Here is a 21,479-nt window from a genome sequence, read left to right as displayed (position 1 = left end):
CCTCCTTCGCATTTTCAGGTGTTCATCGACGAGAAGAAAAAAACGCCCGGTAAATTCTTTACTTTTCAGAGCACCCCGGCCGGGGGATACCTCTCCGGGTTCCTCTCGAGCCGGGAGGGACGTTAATCGCTCTGTTACCGGGGTTCCCCCTGAGGTGCCTGTCAGGCCTAATAATTCTACCAGAGTTTTCTCCAAGGGTCACCGTAAGGGGCCTGTGTCCACCGGAGTATGCTCCGAGGCCCGTCCTGTGGGGGCGTTTGTAGACCCAGTTCTACTGAGTCGTGGGGTACCGGAGCTTGCTCTGAGGCCGCTCTTTCGGCTTCCCTCAAAAACAAAACCGGGGTGCGCCCCGTGGTCTTGGCTGGGCTTGAGGTTACCGAACAGATGTTCGAGGCCCGTGCCGATAAGGCTTCAACCGGGCCTAGGTCCGAGGTCCCACGTACAGAGGCGAAGGATACCAACAGTTCTGAGGGGCCGGGCAAGGCCCTGTCGGTGACAGCGCACCGTTCCCGCTCTTGTGGTGACCCCAGATCTGTTGAGGGGGCAAAGAAGAAAGTTTCTTCTTTTACCGGCAGTGCCGAGTCCCTTACTTCGAAGGCTCAGTTGGCGGTTGGTATGTCGCAGCAACATTCCAGGCCTCATAGTACTGGCTCTGCCGAGGTTCCTTATGTTAAGGCTAAGATTAAGACCCCTGACCCATCGACGGGGACCCCTGCCTCACTTCCTCACGTGCCGCAGTTCCCCTCATATGTCGACAAAATGGCGGCCGTTCCCACCACGACCACGGCAGCCATTTTAGTTACTACCCCCTACAACTACGCCATCGGCCCCTGATGTAGGGTTCGGTCCTTCGGGTGAACCTAAGGTCCCTTGTGCGCATCCTTACCGGCCGGTTTATGATTGGAACGCCCGGATGCCTCTTCTGCACAATGTTTCGTTGCCCGCGGGGGCGGCTACCTTGATTTATGTGGATCCGTCGGTGGAGGGGCCGGTGTGGCACCCTTCTCCGTTACGTCCCTGGATTTGTCCACTTCATGAGAGGCTTCCTCAGGTTCCGAAACAATCTCCTGAGGACGCTTTTTTCGGTAAATTCCAAGCGCTTATGCGCACCGACCCCATGAGGGAATATTTCAAAGGGCTTTTAAAGGAGATATGTCCACCCACTCCGATGGTGGTCCCGCCAGCGCCTCCCTTGCCCGTGGTGCCTCCCCCTGCGCTTCAGCCTGTGCCACCATTGTCCCCAGTGGACAAGGCAGTGCCTGACACTGCTCAGCAGGATCCTGACCTGTCGGATGACCCTCAAGGCGATCAGGACAACGAGGACCTTCCCCGCTCTATCAGAGCTTTCCATAACCGGGTGCTGGACATGAGTTTCTTAGACGTTCCGTTGCCCGAGGCACCTGCTCCGCAGGAGGGCGTGCTTTCTGGGGCGTTCACCTTGTCTCCTTTGGAGCATACCAGCCTGTTCTTGCAGAAGGACGTTCTGGCCGAGGTCCATAGAGTTTGGGGGGAAAACCACACTCGGGACTTTTTTGTCAATAAAAAGATCGACTGAAGGTACAGGCTGCATTCTTCGGAAGAAGTGGCCTTGTCCGCCTCCCTCCTCCACAGTGGTGGCTGCGGCTACGTTGCAATCCAGGCCTGCAGCATCCTCTGCAACGGCTACTCAGGTCTTGGGAAAGGAGGACAAATCCTGGATTCCCTAGGGAGGAAAATCTTTGCCAATTCGGCCTTACAGCTCAGGCAGGCCAATGCAGAATTGATTTTGGCGGGAGCTAACATGCGGATGTGGAGAGGTCTGTCAGAGTTTGAGGAGCACGTTCCGGTCGAAGTTGGAGGATTTCAGAGGAGGCCTTTCCGATGCCAGGGTCTTGGCCCAGGATCTCCTGGAGGCTGCGGCTCATCACGTAGACACCTCGGCTCGGGGTCTGATGCTTGGGGTTGATACCTTGCGGCAAGCGTAGCTGCATGCCACTAAGTTCTCGAAGGAGGTGCAAGACAAGGTTCTGGACCTTCCATTTGATGGTAAGGCGCTTTTTCACTCTTCTACTGATGTAGAGCTCACCAAAACCAAAGACAGCACTCTGACGGCTAAATCATTGTCTGTTCTGGTTAAAGCTCCCTTCAAGGCTCAAAGGCCATTGTCGCAAGGTCGACTTTCCTCTGGTTTTAGGGGCTTCCTCGACCGCAAATCTCGCAGAATGGATACTCCTGCGGGGAATAACCGCTGTAGACAATAGCGTACGCGGTATTTCTCCCGCTCCTCAGCCTCCTCATCAGGTTCAGGTGGCACCGCCACCGATAAGCCTGCCAAATGAGGGTTTTCCGCGCTCGCACGAGACCCCGGTGGGAGGACGCATTGCGTCTCATTGGGAGGCGTGGCAGGCCATCACAGAAGACAGATGGGTCTCGTCAGCTGCTCGAGCGGGCTTCTGCTTACCTTTTAGCCCCTACCTCAACCCTCCTTTTCAGCTGTTGGGCTCACCCTCCCTCAAGGCCGAGGTTCAGGAACTTCTGCACCTCACAGCTGTGGAACCCGTTCCCCTTGGGGAGCGAGGGGAGGGCTTTTACTCCCGGCTGTTTACGGTGCCCAATCCCAACCAGGCTGGCCTGTGCACCATCCTAGACCTTTCCCAGTTCAATCTTTTCCTACCCCAAGAGAAATTCAAGATCACGCCCAGCCAGATATGCTCCTCCTTGCGGATGGGCGATCGGCTCAGCATTATGGATCTTCAGGACGTGTACATGCATATCCTGATTTGGAACCCACAAAGGAGAGATCTCCGCTTCTCTTTGGGAGAGGAGCACTTCCAGTTTCGAGTGCTTCCTTTGGCCTCAGCTCGGCGCCGCGTGTCTTCATGAAGATGTCGGTGATTGCGGCCTAACTTCGTCTCCAGGGTATCCATGAGTATCTGTATTTGGACGACTGGCTCTTATGCCGGGGTGCGCCCCGAGGCCTTGGTGGGGCTTGGTGCTACCGAACGGATGTTCGAGGCCTGCGCGAGTAAGGCTGTTACCGGACCTGGGTCCGAGGTCCCTCGTACAGAGGCTAAAGCTACCAACATTTCTGAGGGTCTGGTAAGGCCTTATCGGTGAAGGTTGTTTCTCACCGTTCATGCTCTTGCAGCGACACCAGATCTGTTGAGGGGGCAAAGAAGGGAAATTCTTCTTTTACCAACAGTGCCAAGGTCCTTCCTGAGGAGGCTAATTTGGTGGTTGGAATGTCGCAGAAACATTCCAGGCCTCATAGTACCGGCTCTGCCGAGGTTCTTAAAGTTAAGACCCCTGATCCATCGACTGGGACCCCTGCCTCACTTCCTCACGTGCCGCAGTTCCCCTCGGGTGATGACAAAATGGCACCCGTTCCCACCACGACCGCGGCGGCCATTTTGAACGGTACCCCTACAGCTGCGCCATCGGCCTCAGGTGTAGGGCTGGGTTCTCGGCCTTGTGCGCATCCTTATCGGTCAGTCTATGACCGGAATGCTCGGATACCCCTTCCGCACAATGTTTTGTTGCCTGCGGGGTGGGCACCTTGGGTTGATCTGTCCATCCAGATATAGGAGTGGGCCATGCTTCATGGCGTCTGGCTGCTTGCGGTGCACATCCCGCGCCAGCTGAATGTCACAGCGGATACCCTCAGCCGGCGGACAGTGGTCAGCTACGAGTCGGAGTTGAAGGCGGAGGTCCTCTCATGGACTTTCTTGCGTTGGGGCACATCGGTGGTGGTCCTCTTCGCTACGGTGGTAAACAAGAAGCTTCCTCTGTAGGCCTCCAGAGGGGAGCTGAGAGCTGCCTATCTGGGGGATGCTCTCAAGATTCCATGGCACAACATGAGAGCTTACGCCTTCCCACCTCTGCCTCTAGTTCATTGAGCAATTGGAAAGGGGAGAACTCTGTGAACTGTTCCCTTCTGCTCATGGCCCCGTGGTGGCGGGCCAGGTTTTGGTTCTCAGAACTTCAACACCTGTCGGTGTTTCTGCTGATCAGGTTACCAGTAACCCTAGATCTTCTTCATCAAGGGGAACAGCAGATGTGGCACCCCTCCCACAATCGCTCAGCTTGACGGCATGGTGCCTGAGTTCAAGTCTTAGAGCATTTTAACTTGTCTACGGATAACATGCGTATTATCCAGGCAGCCAGGCAACCCTCGACCAGATCCCAATACAGGAGTAAATGGCTCAGGTTCTGTCGTTGGTGTTTGGAGAAGTGGTTGGATCCAAGGGTGGCTACGATTGACACGGTGCTGTCCTTCGTGACCTCCCTAGCAGAGTCGGGTGTTTACGTTCTGTCATGCAGAACTTGCCTTTCAGAGGTTTCCGCTTATCTTGCTATAGACCAATGCTCTTATTCTCGGAGTAACCCAGTGGTTAAGAAGCATTTTGCAGGATTGACACGCCTCTACCCTCCGGTCCGTAGTCCGCACCCGCTTGGGGACCTAAATGTAGTCCTGACAGCGCTGTGCCATAAACACTTTGAGCCAATGGCTACGGTTGACCTCAAGTCCGTGTCCTGGAAAGTGTCCTTTCTGATAGCCGTTACGTCAGCCAGGAGAGTGAGTGAGCTCCAGGCATTGTCGGTGGAGCACCCTTTCTTGGCCTTTCATAAGGACAAGGTAGTCCTTCGGACGAACCCAGCTTTCCTACCAAAGGTAGTGACCGAATTTCATCTGAATCAGTTGATTTCCCTTCCGGTCTTTTTTCCGAACCCTGCCTCGGAGGCGGAAAGGGTTCTACACTGCCTGGATGTCCGAAGAGCTCTTAGGGTCTACCTGGACAGGACTTCTGAGCTTCGGAGCTCTTCCCAACTGTTTGTGACCTTCGGTAAGCCTCAGGGCAGGCCGGCGTCTAAGGCATCTATTTCCAAATGGATTACCGCCTGTATCACAGAATCTTTCACCGTCCAAAAGCTGAAACCTCCTAAAAGTATCCATGCACACCAGGTGCGAGGCAAGGCAGCCGCCGTTGCTTTTCAGAAATATGTTCCCTGGGAGTCGATTGCTAAAGCGGCTACTTGGGCCTCCCCATCTGCTTTCTGTAAGCATTACTGCCTAGATATGAGCTCTAGAGCTGATGCTCAGTTCGGCCAGGCTGTGCTGAAGAACCTATTTCAGTAAGTGGGTATTTCCATCCACCCATAGTTCCTGTAAGGAGTGCTTGGGAATCTCCCATAAATATGGAGGAAAGGGGACGGGACGTAGGAGTATTACCAGGTTACTCACCGTAGTGACCACCTTACTCCTAGTCCATAGTCCCCTTTCCTCCATACGCCCACCCGCCGTCCCCTCTAATAAGGTTCCTCTGTTGTTGCTAATGGGTCTTTGACCCTCCAATAGAAAAGGACTGATGGGCGATGCGCGGGGTGGAGCCAGGTGGAAGGGGTTACGGCCGCGTGCCGGGCCCTGCGCAGGAAAGAGAGGGACACATTTTTGAAAAAAATGTTGCTGCTTTTTACCAAGTGCTCCGGTCCCGTCCCACAGGACGGAGAGATGTCCCATAAGTATGGAGGAAAGGGGACTATGGACTAGGAGTAAGGTGGTCACTACGGTTAGTAACCTGGTAATTTCATCTGATTTTGCTGGAACACAACAGTGGAAGGGTTTTTGTCACAGAGGAACGAATAGCAGATCTTTTACAAACCTGTAACCTAGTCTTAAATTTGACCCACATGACCTGGTGGTTCCAGAGACACTGGGCCTGATGCTGGCCTCCATTCTTGTGGTTATATTGGCAAGGCTCAAGTTAACTCCCACAGTTGGCCATGAGACGAGCTTGATCTAGGGCAACAGATCCCCAGCCTCATTTCTTTTCAGTACCACCGAAATGAGGGCCGATCTTCTGTGGTGGTCCAACCATTTTAAGATATTGTAAGGTGCTCCCCTTTTAGATACAATTCCTCAGATGACTTAACCATCAACGACCCCTTACTGGGTTGGGGGATAAGGGATGGGGTGGGGGTGACATTGGACCAATTGGAAGTGTTCGATCTCTGGTCCGTGACTGAGGGGAAGCAACATGTGCATTTATTGAAGCTGTCCGCCATTATTTTTAGCCCTGAAGGGTTATCTGGCAAGCTTTGTGAACAAGGTTGTTTGCATCAGAACAGAACACTGTTTCAATCTTCTACCTGAACAAATATGGAGGCACCAAATGTTATCCCACTATCAATCGCCCATTCCCACAACCGATAGCCGGATTAAGGGAGTATGGCAGCAAGCTATCCATATTCCTGGTTGGGAGAATTTGGCTGTGGACTCCATAAGTTGCTTAGTGACAGCAAATGACGAGTGGGAGCTAAACAACGTCATCAGCCCGATTTGTGCAATTGGGGAAACTTTCAATAGACCTATTTGCAGCACACATCGAGAAGCTCTGCTTGTACTCCTCCAGGGATGGTCGGGGTCCTGCCTCTCTTGGAGACGCTCTAGGAATTTCCTAGAACGACATGCCAGTGCTAGCCTTTCCACTTCTCCCTCAAATTCATCTGACTTTTCTGAACCTCGGAGAGGCGAAGAATTGTGTGGTGGTGTTTCACCATGTTGTCCCGCCAGGTTTTTGCTCTTGGATCTGAAAACCCTGTCTGTCCTTCAACTTGTCTGCTGGAGATCTCGAACCGCCTCCATCAGAACTGATGGCTGTGGCACCCCTTCTCACAATTGATGAGCTTTAGGTCTGGTTACTGAGATCAGGTCGTTGGCTATTCTGGACTTTTTGGAAGACCATCTTCATGGCGCGTAGACAATCTACGCAAGCCTAATATAGGAGTAAGTGGCTCAGTTTTTATCATTGGTTGCTGGACATGGGTTTCAAATCTTTCTCTTTCTGCGTCTGTTTTTTTTTCTATCATATCAAGCCTGGCTTCCACAGTAATTCAGATCTACTCCTGTGGGACTTAGTTTTGATTTTTGTTCCTTCACCTTGACAAACCCAGTGGTGAACGACATTTTGAAGGGATACTCCCATTTGTACCCGCTCAGTAACACTCCTCACACTAATTTGATCTTAATGTAGTTCTAAATGCTTTATACCATTAGCCTTTGGAGCCATGGCCACCACTGATCTCAAATTACTTTTTTGGAAAGTGGCTTTACTAGTCTTCATCACCTCAGTGAGGATTAGTGAATTACAGGTACTTTGTGCAGAGGAACCCTTTACATGCTTCCATAAGGGTAAATTCATTCTTTACACCCTTTTTATTTCTTGCAAAAAGTTCTAACAGATTTTCAAATTCACCAGTTTTCCTTCATAACCCATCATCCAATGCTGAAATGGTCCTGCATAATTTGGATGTGAGAACAGTTAAGTTCTACCTGGATACTACAAAACTTTAGGATTTCCTCAAGCCTATTTGTAAGATCTTTTTATTAAATTTTCATCAAAATACAACTCCATCACATAGTTTCAAATGAATTACACTGTCAAGAACTAGCCCCAATAATATCATAGCAATAATACTATTAATCTAAATCTTATTACACTTTCACACAAAAAATTGCACCATCACCCTATGAGAATAATAGAAGTAATTACAATATCTCCCACCCAAACACATACATCACATAACGCAACGGCTAATGGGTAGGAAAAAATAAAAGGGATTCTGGGCTGGGGGATGTCCTCTCACTCTCTTAGCCTGCCTCCCTTCCCTCTATCACTTTACTCCATCGCTCATGTAAGGCATGAAAGATAGTCTTCCTCTATCTTTATCTTTCAATGACATTTTTTTCAAATTTTAGATGGGATCTGTAATTTCACTAACCAATCCTCCACAGTTGGTTTCTTCCTAGTTTTCCAGACCCTGAGGATTAACTTAATTGCTACCATCATAGCTTCATCAATCCATATTTTATGCTTCCTATTGCTTGCACACCTCCCTTTATGTAAAGGCAAGATCACATTTGCGGCCGATCTCTTGATGGCTATGCGAAAAATCATATCCATTCTATCAATTACTTCTCGCCAGAAATCTTGTACTCTTGGGCAATCCCAAAGTAAATGTACTAGGGTACCTCCATCCTTTCCACAACTCCAGCATGTCTCATCTGCCTTCAACTTCAATTTAAACATCCTTACTGGTGTCCAATAAATCCTACCAACTACCTTCTGCCTAATTAAACAAACTCTTATCCAGACCTGAATTCGTACCTACTCTAAGAATACCTCCAATCCTCTTCCGAAATGACTACATTAACATCAATTGACCATATAATCCCTCAGTTTACCCCATGCTTCCATGTAACTTACCTCCATGGGCATGAGACGCATATATGTACTTGCATTGTATTCTTCTAGTCAACAGCTTAAAAATCTCTGGTCTCTTCCCCAGTGAATTATCAGCCATACTCTTCCTCTGAGTAATCCATTAAATCAATTCCGTATATCTACTCTTTTCTCTTCTCCCTAGGTTATATTTATCTTGCAGTTCATCAAACTGCAGCAGTCTACCTCCATTTAGTAAATCACCCAAATTCAATATACCTTTCCTAATCCAACTCCGCCAATGTAGACATTTATTATTAAGTTGTAGTGCCTCATTATGCCATATAGAAGTATCATGACCAAGACCAAAAAATTGGACCATTTTCGCTGAACCATGACCACGGAGCCTGTCTAGTTGCAACTATCGATTGTAATTTCAAACTTTCAAGCCTAAGCCTATGTGTGAACTTTGGGAATTCGAAGAAAGGAGCTGTGGCTTCTAAAGCTACTATTTCTTGGATAGTTTCCTGTTTCATGGAAGCTCATGCTGTGCAAGGACTACCAGTACCAAAAGGTCATCTCGTGAGCAGGAAGGCAGCCTCTCTGGCATTTTAGAAACGTGTTCCTTGGGAATCCTTTGAGAAAGCTGCCACATGGACTTCTCCATCAGCCTTTTACAGACCCTACTGCCTTGATCTTCGCTCTAGAGCCGATGCACAGTTTGGCCAGGTGTTTTTTAAAAAACCCTTTTAAAATCGGAAATATGTATCTAACCACCCAGCAATGGTTCTCCAGTGCTTGAAAATCTCCCAGAAGTATGGAAGGGGATGGGACGTAAGAGTACGAAAAGGTTACCATAGTGACTTAACGTACGTGGTTCAGTCTCCTTTCCACCATACGCCTGCCCTCCGTTCCCTCTAAAATGTTTTCTTTAGTTGCTGAATTGGTCTACCTACGTGGCGATTGGAAAGGACTGAAGAGCCTATGCACTGGGCCCAGGAAGGTGTCTAAAGCTGTACACGTGCTGGCTTTTGATTAAAAATAAGACATTTGTTTGATGCTATAAAAAATGTGCACCATCCCAGAAATATGCAGGAAAGGTGACTCTGGACTAGGAGTACGTTAGTCACTTGAGTGAGTAACTTTATTATTTTTTTGTGCTGCTAAGATAGTATGGGCAGGCACAAGGATTACTAGTTTTCACTGACTGCCTGTACCCACCTTAATCGAAACGTAAGCTTGCAACATTGTCACTCTTGGTGACACGCTGCAATGCTTCAAATCCATGGTAGCACAATTTCCAAATAACTTTTCAGAATGCCCCTTCTATTAATCGAAGCAATGGAGTCCCCTTATCTGCCAGCCAGTTAGAAGCCAGAAAAGCTTTGCTGATTTCAAGGAAAACTCAAAGCCCACCAGTGTTAATTATTTTTGGCAAGAGCATTCCGTTGCGCCATCTTCTGGTTTCCTACCTCTTCTTTTTTGGATGCTGTTCCTTCTGAGCAGTAAACATAAAATATCCATTTTTATATTGTATAGTATTTGCTCTGCCTGTCATAATTGTGCGTCTGGAGTCAAGCTTAGCTATTTAACAGATCTTGAGCCTTTTCAATGTGCAGGTAGGTGATCCTATTGAATCACTGATGAGGGGTTCTAGGCTTGAGCCCGACCAGAGTACTGATATGAAGTTTAGGGGAATCGAACTTGTGGTGCTCTTGCTTCCAAGGCGAGCACGTTGCCACTGAGCTATCCTCCCGAGACAAACTAGTCCTGCACGGTTAGACCAAGCAGTCCTTGGGCCAAACGTGCATGGGCAACTTCGTTGTCGCAATCTCTCTGCAAACATAAGCTGTTCCTAATTAAAATGCTATTTGATGAGACTTTTTCAAAATTCCTGCTTTGATTTTGTTTTGTTTTTTTTGTAGTATGTCTTCCAACTCTGTAGAAGACAATGTAATAGTGTAATTTAAGCAGAGGCATTGTTTGAAACACATGTGAATAAGCACATTATAAATACCCAATAAATACATGTGTGATGGGGAGGGACATCAGTTTTAAAGGTCTGTTATGAATTGTATATTTTTTATTTAAATCCCATGCACGGGCCATAAAAACGCAGGCTTCATGTGACCTCCCACTTTCTTGTATGTCTTACTTCATGTGGTATTCATTGTTTTAGCCTAGAGTGCTGGTGTTCATCCAGAAAAACAGAACATGTTCTTTTAGCCAATGTCCGTTTACATAGATAAAACCTATATCGTCTCGGATCCTTTTTCTCAGTTAATCTGTGGCCAAAGCTACTATTGATAGCTGGCTGGATTCACACATTTCCATTGCTTAGCATGTGCCTGTCAAGTCTGTTTGGCCAGTATATGGGCTAGCCAGGCTGGCATTATTCCTTGCATTAAGCATTTCTTTCTGAGGCAGGTTCTGACCAGCCTTTCTTTATTATCCCCATTGCTTGGGAATATTATCCACTGAAAGATTAGTAGGTAAGGAAGTTACTTCTCCACTTTTAATCTTTCATTCCCACATTTCTGTTGCTTTTGCGTGTCTAACTGCCTTCCTTTTATTGATATTTTATTTGTATCGCGCTCGTACACCAGTGTTTCAGAGCACGATGAGGCAAGGTAGAAAAACAACGATCTTACTAGGCGCAGTGACATTGAGAACGCGCAAGTGCATGGGAGCGGGGGAAGAAGTGGAAACTGGCAAGCAAAGGAATACAAATGAATACAAAACTTTGAAAGGCAGCCAACGTTGGTAGTGCAGCCGGCAAGTGCTAGGTTTAAGGCAACAGACACGGTGAGTCTGATAAGTGCAGAAAAAAGGGGGGGGAATTGTAGGCTTACAGATGCTGACCCCAGTGCAAGGGATTGCCAGGAGACGGTGCGGGTTGGTGGCAGGATGAGCAGGTACCTGGGCCCGAAAGTCAGAGGGAACCCAGGTGCACGATGCTGAGATGGAACAGATCAGCAGGGGAGAGGAGGAGCGAAGGCAGAAGCAAAGAGGAAGGTCTTGACGGGCTTCTGGAACCAGAGTTGGTTCTCCTCAAGTTTCAGAGTGACAGGCAGGCTGTTCCAGAGGGAGGCCCCAGCCGAAGACTGAGATCTACCCCAGCTCGATTCTTTGAAAAACTGACCCTGAGGGAGTTGCAGGTGGAGGAGTGAAGAGCTTGGTAGGGAAGGTATTTACAGAGGGACTGGTGAAGGTATTTTGGACCCAGGTCCCAGAAAGCCTTGTGGACATTGAAAAGGGTCTTGAATTTAATCCTTGCTGCCATTGGGAGCCAGTGGAGAGATTTCAGGGCTTGTGGCCAAGGACAAGTCTTGCAGTCCTGTGCTGGATAAGTTGAAAGGGCGGAGAGTAGAAGCAGGTGCATTTTGAAAGGGGTTGTTTGGATAAACCAACCTAGAGAGAACCAGGGCTCGAGAGACAGTGAGCTTCTGGCTGAAGTAGAGGAAAGGCAGAATACCTCTGAGGCGGTTCAGTACGAAGCTTGATTTTTAGAGACCTCTGATGACTGAGGTTCTTGGCCTCGCAGGAGTGGCTAGGAGGGTCAAGGGAGGCCGGCCAGAGAATGACAGGGAAGGAATGAAGGTGTGCAGATGAGGAGGACCTCTGTGTTGCTGGCATTCAGGCAGACATTGTTGGCGGCTCACTGATCCTGAATGGCAGATAGGCAATCGGAGATGAGAGAAGAGGTGGCAGAGGGAAGCCTGAAAGTTATCAGAATAGCACTGAATATTGAAACAGAAAATGGTAATGCGGTTGACGAGAGTTGCCAGGTATTGGTTGAAAAGCCAGGTGAGAGGTTAGACCCTGGGGAACACCTCGGGTAGAAAGGGAGATAGATGAAAGGAAGGACCAAAGTTGGACCTGGGAGGGTCAATTGGAGGAAAGGTCAGCCAGGCCAGAACCTGATCGATGATACCCAGGTTGTAAGACGGTGGACCAGGATGGTTTGGTTGGCCGTGTCGAAGGCAGAAGAGATGGAGTAGAATGGGGACGGGAGGGTGAGGGGAGGGGAGGATGTTGGAGTCAAGGTTGGAAAGCAGATCTTCAGAGCTATTTAGGAGAGCAGCTGCCATGCTTCTAGCAGCTCTAAAGCCAGACTGATGGTCGTGGAGACAACCAACAAAACCTGAGTGAAGGTTAAGCTGCGAGATGGCCAGCTTTTCTAGGAGTTTGCCCAGAAAAGGAGTGATGGAGATTGGGCAACAGTTTGTCGAGCAAGAAGTCAGCCGTGGGTTTCTTGAGAAGAGGGTGCACAAGAGTGCTTCAGAGGGGAAGGCTCCTGAGGTGGAGAGGTTGCAGAAATCGGCCAGGGCAGGAGCAAGGGTGGCAATGTGGTCCTTGATCGTTTTGGAAGAACAGGGTCGAGACTTTCATAGATAGACTTGTCTAGAGACGTTGCCTGGAAAGAACGAGAAAGAGGGTGGTGGGGGGTGGCTGTCGGAGGACCAGAGTTCACAGAAGGAGAGGGGACGAGAGGGTGGACAGGATATCCTGGGTTTTTGAGATGAAGTGAGAGGCAAGGGCTGGGCAAAGGGCCTGGGAGGCAACAGGAGAGGTAGAGACTACAGCAGGGTTGGCCAGCTCCTTGGAGATTTTAAAAAATTTGGCCGAGTTGTTAGATGCCGCAGAGACACGGCATGGATGTGGACTCTCTTCTTAGTGTGGGTTGAGAGTCGGTATTGCCTCTGGAGCAGACGGGCCAGTTTGTCGGAGGATGAACAAGAAGCTCCCCATTTCCCCTCAGCCATCCTACACTTATGTTTAAGTGTAGCTAGGTCAGAGTCCTACAAAGAATTGCACTTGGCTTTGGGCTTGAAACTGATCTTCATGACCGGGGCAAGAGCATCAAGAGTATTGGAAATGGATGAGCAGAGCATAGACAGGTCTGTGTCATGATGCGAGTCAGCCAGAGGTGGTGGGGCTGGGGGAGAAGGTGGCAGCGAAAGCCTCAATTGACACACGGTTCATAGGCCGGATGTCCGAGAAGGTAGCTGGTAGTGTTGGGGTCGGCTTGGACTGGGACTAAGGGGCAGAGGGGGGAGATGGGAGGACATTTTAGAAGGCAGTTGGTGGGTTTGCTGCTCCGCTGCTAGGGAAAAGTTATTTGACACATGCATGGTTAACCGTACATATTACTTTATTGCACATGGTCAAGCAATTTCTGCTTCAATCAGATTCTCAGAATTCGTTAATGGTATAATGATTATACAACAACCATGTCCTATCAATTTTTATTAATCTTTGCACCCCTCGAATGATTTTTAAACCTACATGATGCTGGCTGCTTTGTTTTACATTGACATTCGTTCCCTTTTAACTCACATTTTTTTTAGTTTTGGCATTCACGTTACATTCTTGAATTCTGTGATGTGAATTAATGGCTTTTCTTAAGGTCATGGACACTTTTCTTTACTTTGATCTTTGAAAGAATTTCAGAGCCAGCGTACATGTACCATAGATATTCTGACAAGTCTGTTTTGGAATAGTCAAAAAGTGATCACTTTCCATTGCAAAAACATACCTGTTTCGGCATGGCCATATGACCGCCTTGCCTCACACCCATCTGAGCTTGTTCCAACCCTGTATTTCATGGGGTAATAACTGTTGGTGCTTGTTTTCAACCCTTGTGATGGTCTCCAAGCTACTTGCTTTGGGTACCAACACTTTTCTTGCATAGGTTAAACCACGAAAGCCAAGACTGTGTCCTCCAGAAAATACGAGGAACAGTGTACACAGCAGCTTCAGGGCCCATACCCATCATTGCCAATCAGGCCCCCAAAGTTGAGGTAAGTGGGCAACCAGAAGCATTGCAAGCACCATACTGGGGTTGTTGGGTTTACTGGAGGCCAACAGCTCCAAAACGGGGTTTGGAGTGCTGAGATATTATCTTCTATTGTAAGGCCTGAGAAGGGCAGAGCAGCGGATTGGGAGTATTTGGGAGCAAAATATTTTTTTACAGTAAATTATTTTTAATCTTGTTTTTTTATAATTGTGTTTTTTTTTTTGGGCAAGTAAAACATTTTAAATCGGCTATCTTTTTGCAGATGATACAACTTTACTCCTAGGAATTCGTGCACCTTAAAAGATCCATGTTTACCTTCCTATTCCAATATGGCAGATATAACTGAGCTCTTTCCTGTGGCTCTTCTGGAACCACTGATCTGAATATATCTGTGGAGCTGTTTCTGGTTTGTCAGGAGGAGTTGTGCATATTAGCTTATTTTTGATGAGCAAAAGTTGCTGGTATGCCGCTTTGCCAGAAGACTGCTTCGGGATACAGGATGCCTGCCAAGCTTTCCAGGTTGAAGTAGTCCAATAGCCTCAATTCAGAGGTCCCACATGAATTGGGAACAGTTTCAGGCAGTTGTATTGGATTTGATTATCCTTGTTCGTTGAAGTGTGTATAGTTTGGGGTACTATTTGACAGCAATAAAAGCATGAGGACAGATTCGACCTGCTGTATTTTTTTTTAAGGCAGGAATCCTTGTGTTGTATTCAATGGACTGTAAAAGCAATTGAACCCTGTGATATATGGATCCATCCGGAAGGTGTGGCTCATATTAAACCTGTTTGTGAATGTGTTTATGTGCGTTTGGTTTATCTATTTGTTTGGTCTCAACCTTGTTTCTAAGAACCCAGGGCGGGTTAACTGGCCTTTTGAAAATCCATGACTGCCTTTCTCTGGATTAGTTCAAGTTATCATGAGGGTTTTTGTACTAAGGCGGTAAGCTCTCTGGCTCACTTGGTCTGCCACACTTTGGACACTAGTAAGCATACTGGCTTCACCACAAGTTTCCCTATTGATGGTTGGACGCATGACAATTTTCCGTGACTGTTCAAGACTGTTTTCAAAGGAACGTTTGACCTCCAAAAATAGAGGAGAACTTTGCCCATGTCCAACTTTTCTAGAAGTGTCTTCAACCACCGAGCTGTTGAGGCCCAATGTACATGGTAACCTGGGTTACCATGTCAAGTCGTTGATTATCCCAACCAAGCCAGGAATGTAGGATAACCATACTATTTAAATCCCCCTTAGTTTCCATTTATTTAAATGTGTGTATACCTTAAACATTTTCAAATGCATTTGGATCTTGAGCACTAGACTAATGCCCCGCTCTATATAGTGTTTCTGAACAGAAAATATACTGGAGTTACAAATGTATTAAAACGAAGGCAGGTTGCTCTGGAAATGCTTTGTACCAGCAACTTTTTGAGCATGGTGTGTAAGAGGCATGCTTTGTTCTGGGAGTGTGATTTCTTTTTTTTTTTTTTTTTTTTTTTTTAGGTTTCTATTTTAAAAAAAGTTTCTTTATAGCTACTGGTTTGTACAAAATGAACTGAATTCTCTCCTTTGATCTATCAAAGACTGCATTTGTATTTCCCTCGATTTCTGGTTCCATTTTGAATCTATGCCACAAAAGGCAGGTCCACTAGATTTTCAGTTGCTGCAAAACAGCTGTCCAAAGACAATTGGGTTTATAAATATTTTTCCCCCACCCCTGTATAAAAGAACAGTACTTGTCAACAAATGTGTGCATTGGTATTGTTGCCTTGTTTTTGATGCACAGCAGAACTATTGTCGCCAATTTGTGTAGGAGTGCATGCATACTTTTTTAAATTTTTTTTTTTTTTTTTTATATATAAAAGCATGGATTGTGCCAGTTTTCAGTTGAGTAGGACTAGTTCCTCAAAATATCTCAACTGCAGCTTGCTGCCTTTTCAACAGTCAAACTGAGGTTCAACGCTTTATTTTGTGCTTCCGTACACAATGCTATACTTGCGCTGCCACCGAGGTGCACCCTAACCATCCGCTTCATACCCGACCAGTGCAATACCCAATTCCATGTACTTTAATCATTTTCTAGTTTTCTCATTGCAATGGCTGTGTAACAAATTTGGTGCAGGTTATTGGCATGCTTTGTGAATTGGTTACAATACATCATGCAATGTCCGACAAACTAGAATTTTATGCCACAATGTAATGGAGCTCCTGAATTTTTTCCAGCAGCATAATAAAATGGCTAATGAGGTGAATGGTAATGCGGTTCAAATAAAGGAAGAGGACGAACCAATGGATACCTCTTGCAGTGTAACTCAAAACGAAACAAAAGAACACTACAAGTCACTGGTAGAGGCAGGCCTCACTCAGAAGGTGGCAGAGAGACTTGATGAAATATTTCAGACAGGTATAATATGCATTTCTTGTTTCTGATTGGTTGTGAAAGTGAGGCGTAACCATTCACGTTTCATAGATTTAAAGTTTTACAAATTTATGAATTTGATTTTACAATCTGAATATTTTGCTTTATCTGGTTTGTATGAAGGTGAATTGGGTTTGACACTGATTCCTTTGTGTCCCATTTAACCAACTTAAGTAATTAATGTGACACCCTAGTTGCATCAGAACAATGCATTACTTTGTCTGCAAGACTTTCTCAAGGAAAAAATGCTCCATCCACGTTTTTTCTTTGGCTAATTCAAAGTTCTATATCCTTTATGTGGAGTCCAAGGAAAAGGCTAGTTTTCCTCCCGTCCTGGCGGGATAGCAGTGTACGGAAGTTGTTAATGTACATAAGTTTCCCTTTTATTTGGTTGTGATCCGTTGCGTTAAAAGTGCTAGATTAGCCAAATTTCAGTTATTTAAAATGAACCATAAAGTTTTGTCCAACCAAAATTCCTAGAGGTCCTACCCTCTTTAAATATATATATATATATATATATATATATATATATATATATGCCCCAGGGACTGCATCTCTCCTGCACTAAAGTCTTCACTGGTGGGGCTGGGGACCACACTATCTTCAGCTCTATCTTACTAAATACTTCTAGACCACTTTGCTCCTCTGGCCCCAACTCATTGTGTGTAAAGTGTTTTGCTAAACGGAGGTTAGGGGGTTGCTCACTCTCCTCTGCAGGCTTCCTCCTTTGGTACAGCCTCTCCCTCCCCCTGCGCCTTGAGCAGGATCGTCTCAAATTCCGGAAGCTCCTTAAGACATTCCTCTTTTCCTCCTCCTTCCCTCCTCTGCTAATACCACAGTTGGTGAATCGTTGTCCTTGGCCCTTATGCGTCTTCGGGCCTTGACCTCCCACACCAATTCTTCACAGCTCCTGTCTTCACACAGGACTTTACATCTGCACTCCCTGCGCTCTGGAGACTCTCACTTACACCTCCCGCGGCCTAGGCTGTGTAGCACTCAACATGCCTAGCACTTCGTCCATGGCCCACCCTCTGGCTCAGACTCCCCAGCACTTCCCTCTCTTCCTTCCATTGCATGTTCTGAACACTCACAAGGCATAGTAGGTCCCCCCCTTTCTCTCCCCCGCCTCTACTTTTAAATATTGTGTTGTAATGTATTTCCCACTCACTCTCCCCTGCCCTGTGGGCGTGTTGAAACAGTATATTCTTATTGTGTAAGCGCCTAACCTGCAAACCATAAATGTTGCATTTCAGAGGTTGCTGTGAAATATGTAGTCTTCATTCAAATCAAATTTCGAACTTAACAGAATACAATTACCTTTTTAGTTTTGATGGATGTGTATTCTTGTTAATGGAAGTGGTCTATTTCTCAACTATTGCTATGATTTGCAGTGTTCTAGTTTTATTTTTTAGCAGTCTTATCAAGGCTCCAATTAGTTCCAGCATCTCGGATGCATCACTGATTTGCTGCAACAAATACATTGAAACATTCAGTGCACTCTCAAGCACCAGAGTTGAGCAGATTTTACAGTCCGTGGTGGGTAAAATTGCGTGTTTTTTTGCGGTTTATTTATTTTATTTTTTGGTGTGAAGGTTTAAATAATGCTAACTAAAAGGCATCTTCAGGAGCACACAAAGTGGATGTTGTGAAAATTAGACCTTTTTAACTTTTTGTTTTACGGTTTGGAAACCTTTTCTTTTATTAAAATTGACCCCACCCTGTGTAATTGTCATTAAGCTAATAACATCTCGTCTCCTTTCATTCACTGTGGTATTACGCTGGTGCTGACCAATCCTTCTTTACTGGACCACCCCAGAATAGATGGTCAAGTATAGCTGCACTTTGACATAGGCAAAGAACAATGTGTCAACTGTTTCTAATCTACAAAGTAAACATTTCTGAATGCAATCTGGGACCTTTTTGAAGAGATTTAGAACCTCTAGTTTGTTGAGTTAACATGTTTAGAGTAGCATACACCTTTCTAAATCATTCAAAGGCTGCATCATTTCCACCTGTGGCCTTCTCCTTCCTGCCTTGTACCGGGAATTAAACTGGTCCCTGCACTCTGTCCTTTATCCTACTAGAGTGCACTTTTTTGGCTCTGTATGGGCCATGGGACTTGACTTTGTGTCCCGCTTATAGCTATTGGAGATGTTTATACACAGGTAACAGGCTGGATAATTTTTTTCTGGTTTGAGAATTGGAGTGCCCTGTTGAAATAATACTCGGACGCACGAGATTGGGTCATCCACAATTAGTCATTTGTACCTTTCGAGACATGGCAATTTGCTTTTTTTAAATCTTAAATCTGGTTTTCAAAATTAAATCCAGAAGTAATTCAGCAACGCTCCAGTAATCCTAATGCCCTGTGATAATCCAATTTTTTAGCCGCAAAGTCTTGGGATACCCACTTGAAACAATCCTTGTGCGAAGTGTTGAGTCTCTCCGAACAAGATCAAATAACCTACTGGATAGGATGTTGTCCACTTGGAAGACACTACAATCACGTTTTAGCTTGATGCTATACAAGAGGAGCAGGCCATTTGCAGATCAATGTGATCCTCCCCACAAGTACCCTCCACCACTATGCCAGGCAACTCATTTGCTTTGTGCCAAATGTGTTCTGCACTTATCTAGAAATCTACTATTCACATAGTTTAAATAACCAGTGGGCTTTGGGGGGGGGGGTTTCCTTGCACCCAAACGTGTTATCTGTGCTATAAAACCAGTTATTGGCGGTGCTGAGGCAAAGGTTTTATTTCTTGCTATTTCACTGTAGAGGAAAGCACTTGAGGCTAAAAAGGTATTCTCATTCTGAATGGTCTAAATGGTTGCCTCCGTTTGGTCTAAATGGTTGCCTCTGTTCAGTATGCCCTTTTTCCCATTTCCTGGTGGCATTTACTTCTATTTGGTTTACGGAGAGCGAAATCATTTGACAGGTGCCCCTTTACTCAGAGGCAGTTGATGGTAAATGGGACCTAACTTGTCGGGTCAATTAATAGAGGGCGGGAGCTATTGGTACAGAAAGCACAGCCACAGTAGGTAAGCAAAGTAGGGATAGTAAGCGACCAGCTTTGGAGGACAGCAAGGTTGTGTTGCACTTTTAAAAACGGATCTGTTCCTAAATAGGATGGTAATGGAGATTTTCTATGCTAGCAGCATTGTTTTGACTGATCGGAGTGCTGGATTTCTTGCACTCCTACCCCATCTCCTATATACCATGCCTTTTAAAAAATAAAAAACAGCAAAATGTGTTTTGAGCAAAGTTGCATTTGGCAAAAGTGTGGACTACTGTTTTGGCTAAGCTGAATTGTATAGTGCTCGATTATAGGGATCCTAGCAGAAGGGACCCACAGAATGAGTGCCTCATGTTCCAGCTTGAGTGGGCTGGATGGCCTATTCACTTAGTAAAGGTAAAATGTATCCCAGAGACTATTTTCGCTGCTTTTTTTTGCCATGAGTCGCATGCATCCCTGTGTTGGGCGAGGCTCCTTTTGGCTCCAAAACCAGTTTGTTCTCTCTAGGAACAGTCAAAGTCAATGTGTTTTTTTTTTTTGTATTCGAGCAGTATAGGAAAGGATTTTCTCTTCCACAGAAGGTACAAAAGAGATCGTCCCATTTAAATCGGGCTTCTTTCGGTTTGGTCCTAGATACTGGGTTAAGGAGTCAGGAGATTTTAAATCTGGTGTTAAACTTGACAAGGGTCCAGTGCAGATGTAGAGGAGTAGAAAGTCTCAATTCTTTAGCACGTCTATCGAACGTGTGTTGATCTTCAATCCAGTTGGTAAATGAGGTACCGGAATGCAGGAGAGAAAGTATAATTCTTGTGCAATGATTTTGGTGTGGTGATTCTTTCACATTTTATATTTTGCTCATGTGCTGATCGGCCACAAACTTCTTAATGCATTATCTTGGACACCCCTAACAACATTGTGGTGACTTGCATGAGAATTTTCTTAAATGATTATATTCTCCATATTTGTGAGTTTTTTTTTTTTTTTTTTTTTTTTTTTTTTTTTTTTACACAGGAATTTGTTTTAAGCTCTTTGAATCATTGTGTTAATGGAACTTAGGCTTTTCGATCACTTGTAATTCGTTCAACTGTTGAAGATTTTTACAAGACCTTACGAGTGCTCTTTGAGTAGGTGCTAAAACTATTGGCCTTGCATTTAAATCTTAATCCTTGTTCTAATGGACTTGGTGTAACTAAAGGAAAGAAAAAGAAATCCACTTTATGGCTGGTCCAGATCCTCATTCCAAAACCTCTTTGCTTTTTCGGTGGGGATAAGCCTTATGCAATACTAAATCTCTTGGGCAGGTTAAAAACAAATAAGCTGGCATTAAAGCATTAATTTTTGGGCGCTAAAACGTCCTTTCCATATGCCAATGGAAGATTTTTCTGGTGTAAATGCAGAATACAAGTCGTGTTGGATGAGAACATCGATTCCATTCAAATTTGGCAGTGCACTCCGGATTCTTAACATCCCTTTCCCTCTATACTCCAGGATTGAAGAGTCAATGGCTGAATTGAGGTGACTTCAATGCCTTTTAGGAAGCAGAACTGTTCTACAATTCCAATGTGCCTTTTGCTGCAGAGTAAAATGGGAAGTGTTGCCACGTCTGTCTTGAATAAGGAGGGCTAAGATTCCTTGGAAGCCGGCTTCTCATTACCTGGTCTGAGACCGACCTGTATGCATTTTTCCCAGTTGTTGCATATCTGTTTTGCAAACAGTTTTTTTTTTTAGAGCAGTGTTAATGGCCTCCTAATAAACCTATTCTCAGACTGGCTATAACAATTCTGCTTTTCTGAACTTCTGGACATTTTATAGAATTAAGTTCCTTTCCAAACCTAGCATTTGTTTTAAATTTTAAATGTTCCTTTTTTTTTTTTTTTAAAGATCTAAATTCTACTTTAATGTACTTCTGCTAGCCATGTTTTGAAAAGAGCAATTCGAATAAGACTAGGGTGGCTCAGATTATTCAATTTATTAAATTTTCCCTTATGCCCATAGCATAAAAAGACATTGCTGAACAATGTTTTAAAGCGGTGGTTGATGATGGC

The 21,479-nt window shown here is 45.6% G+C and overlaps 1 protein-coding gene across 3 annotated transcripts in view; it reads left to right on the top strand.

The window, feature by feature from the left end:
* The window catches only part of HNRNPR (heterogeneous nuclear ribonucleoprotein R), an 872,346-nt gene that overhangs the window by 101,714 nt on the left and 749,153 nt on the right, over positions 1–21,479 (top strand). Inside the window, exon 2 of one of the 3 annotated variants that reach the window (XM_069622744.1) lies at positions 16,225–16,402. The exons of 1 other annotated variant lie outside the window; for it this stretch is intronic. In XM_069622744.1, coding sequence (XP_069478845.1) covers positions 16,234–16,402 — 169 coding nt within the window. In that variant the 5' untranslated portion in view covers positions 16,225–16,233. Of the gene's footprint in view, positions 1–16,221; positions 16,403–21,479 lie in introns of all 3 variants that reach the window. One more of the 3 variants, XM_069622745.1, reaches the window with a different exon arrangement.

The sequence above is a fragment of the Ambystoma mexicanum genome, chromosome 11, assembly GCF_040938575.1.
Source record: "Ambystoma mexicanum isolate Mex_15411 chromosome 11, UKY_AmexF1_1, whole genome shotgun sequence".
NCBI lineage: Eukaryota > Metazoa > Chordata > Amphibia > Caudata > Ambystomatidae > Ambystoma > Ambystoma mexicanum.
Note: the sequence above shows the minus strand (reverse complement) of the source record. Positions and strands in the feature narration are given on the sequence as shown.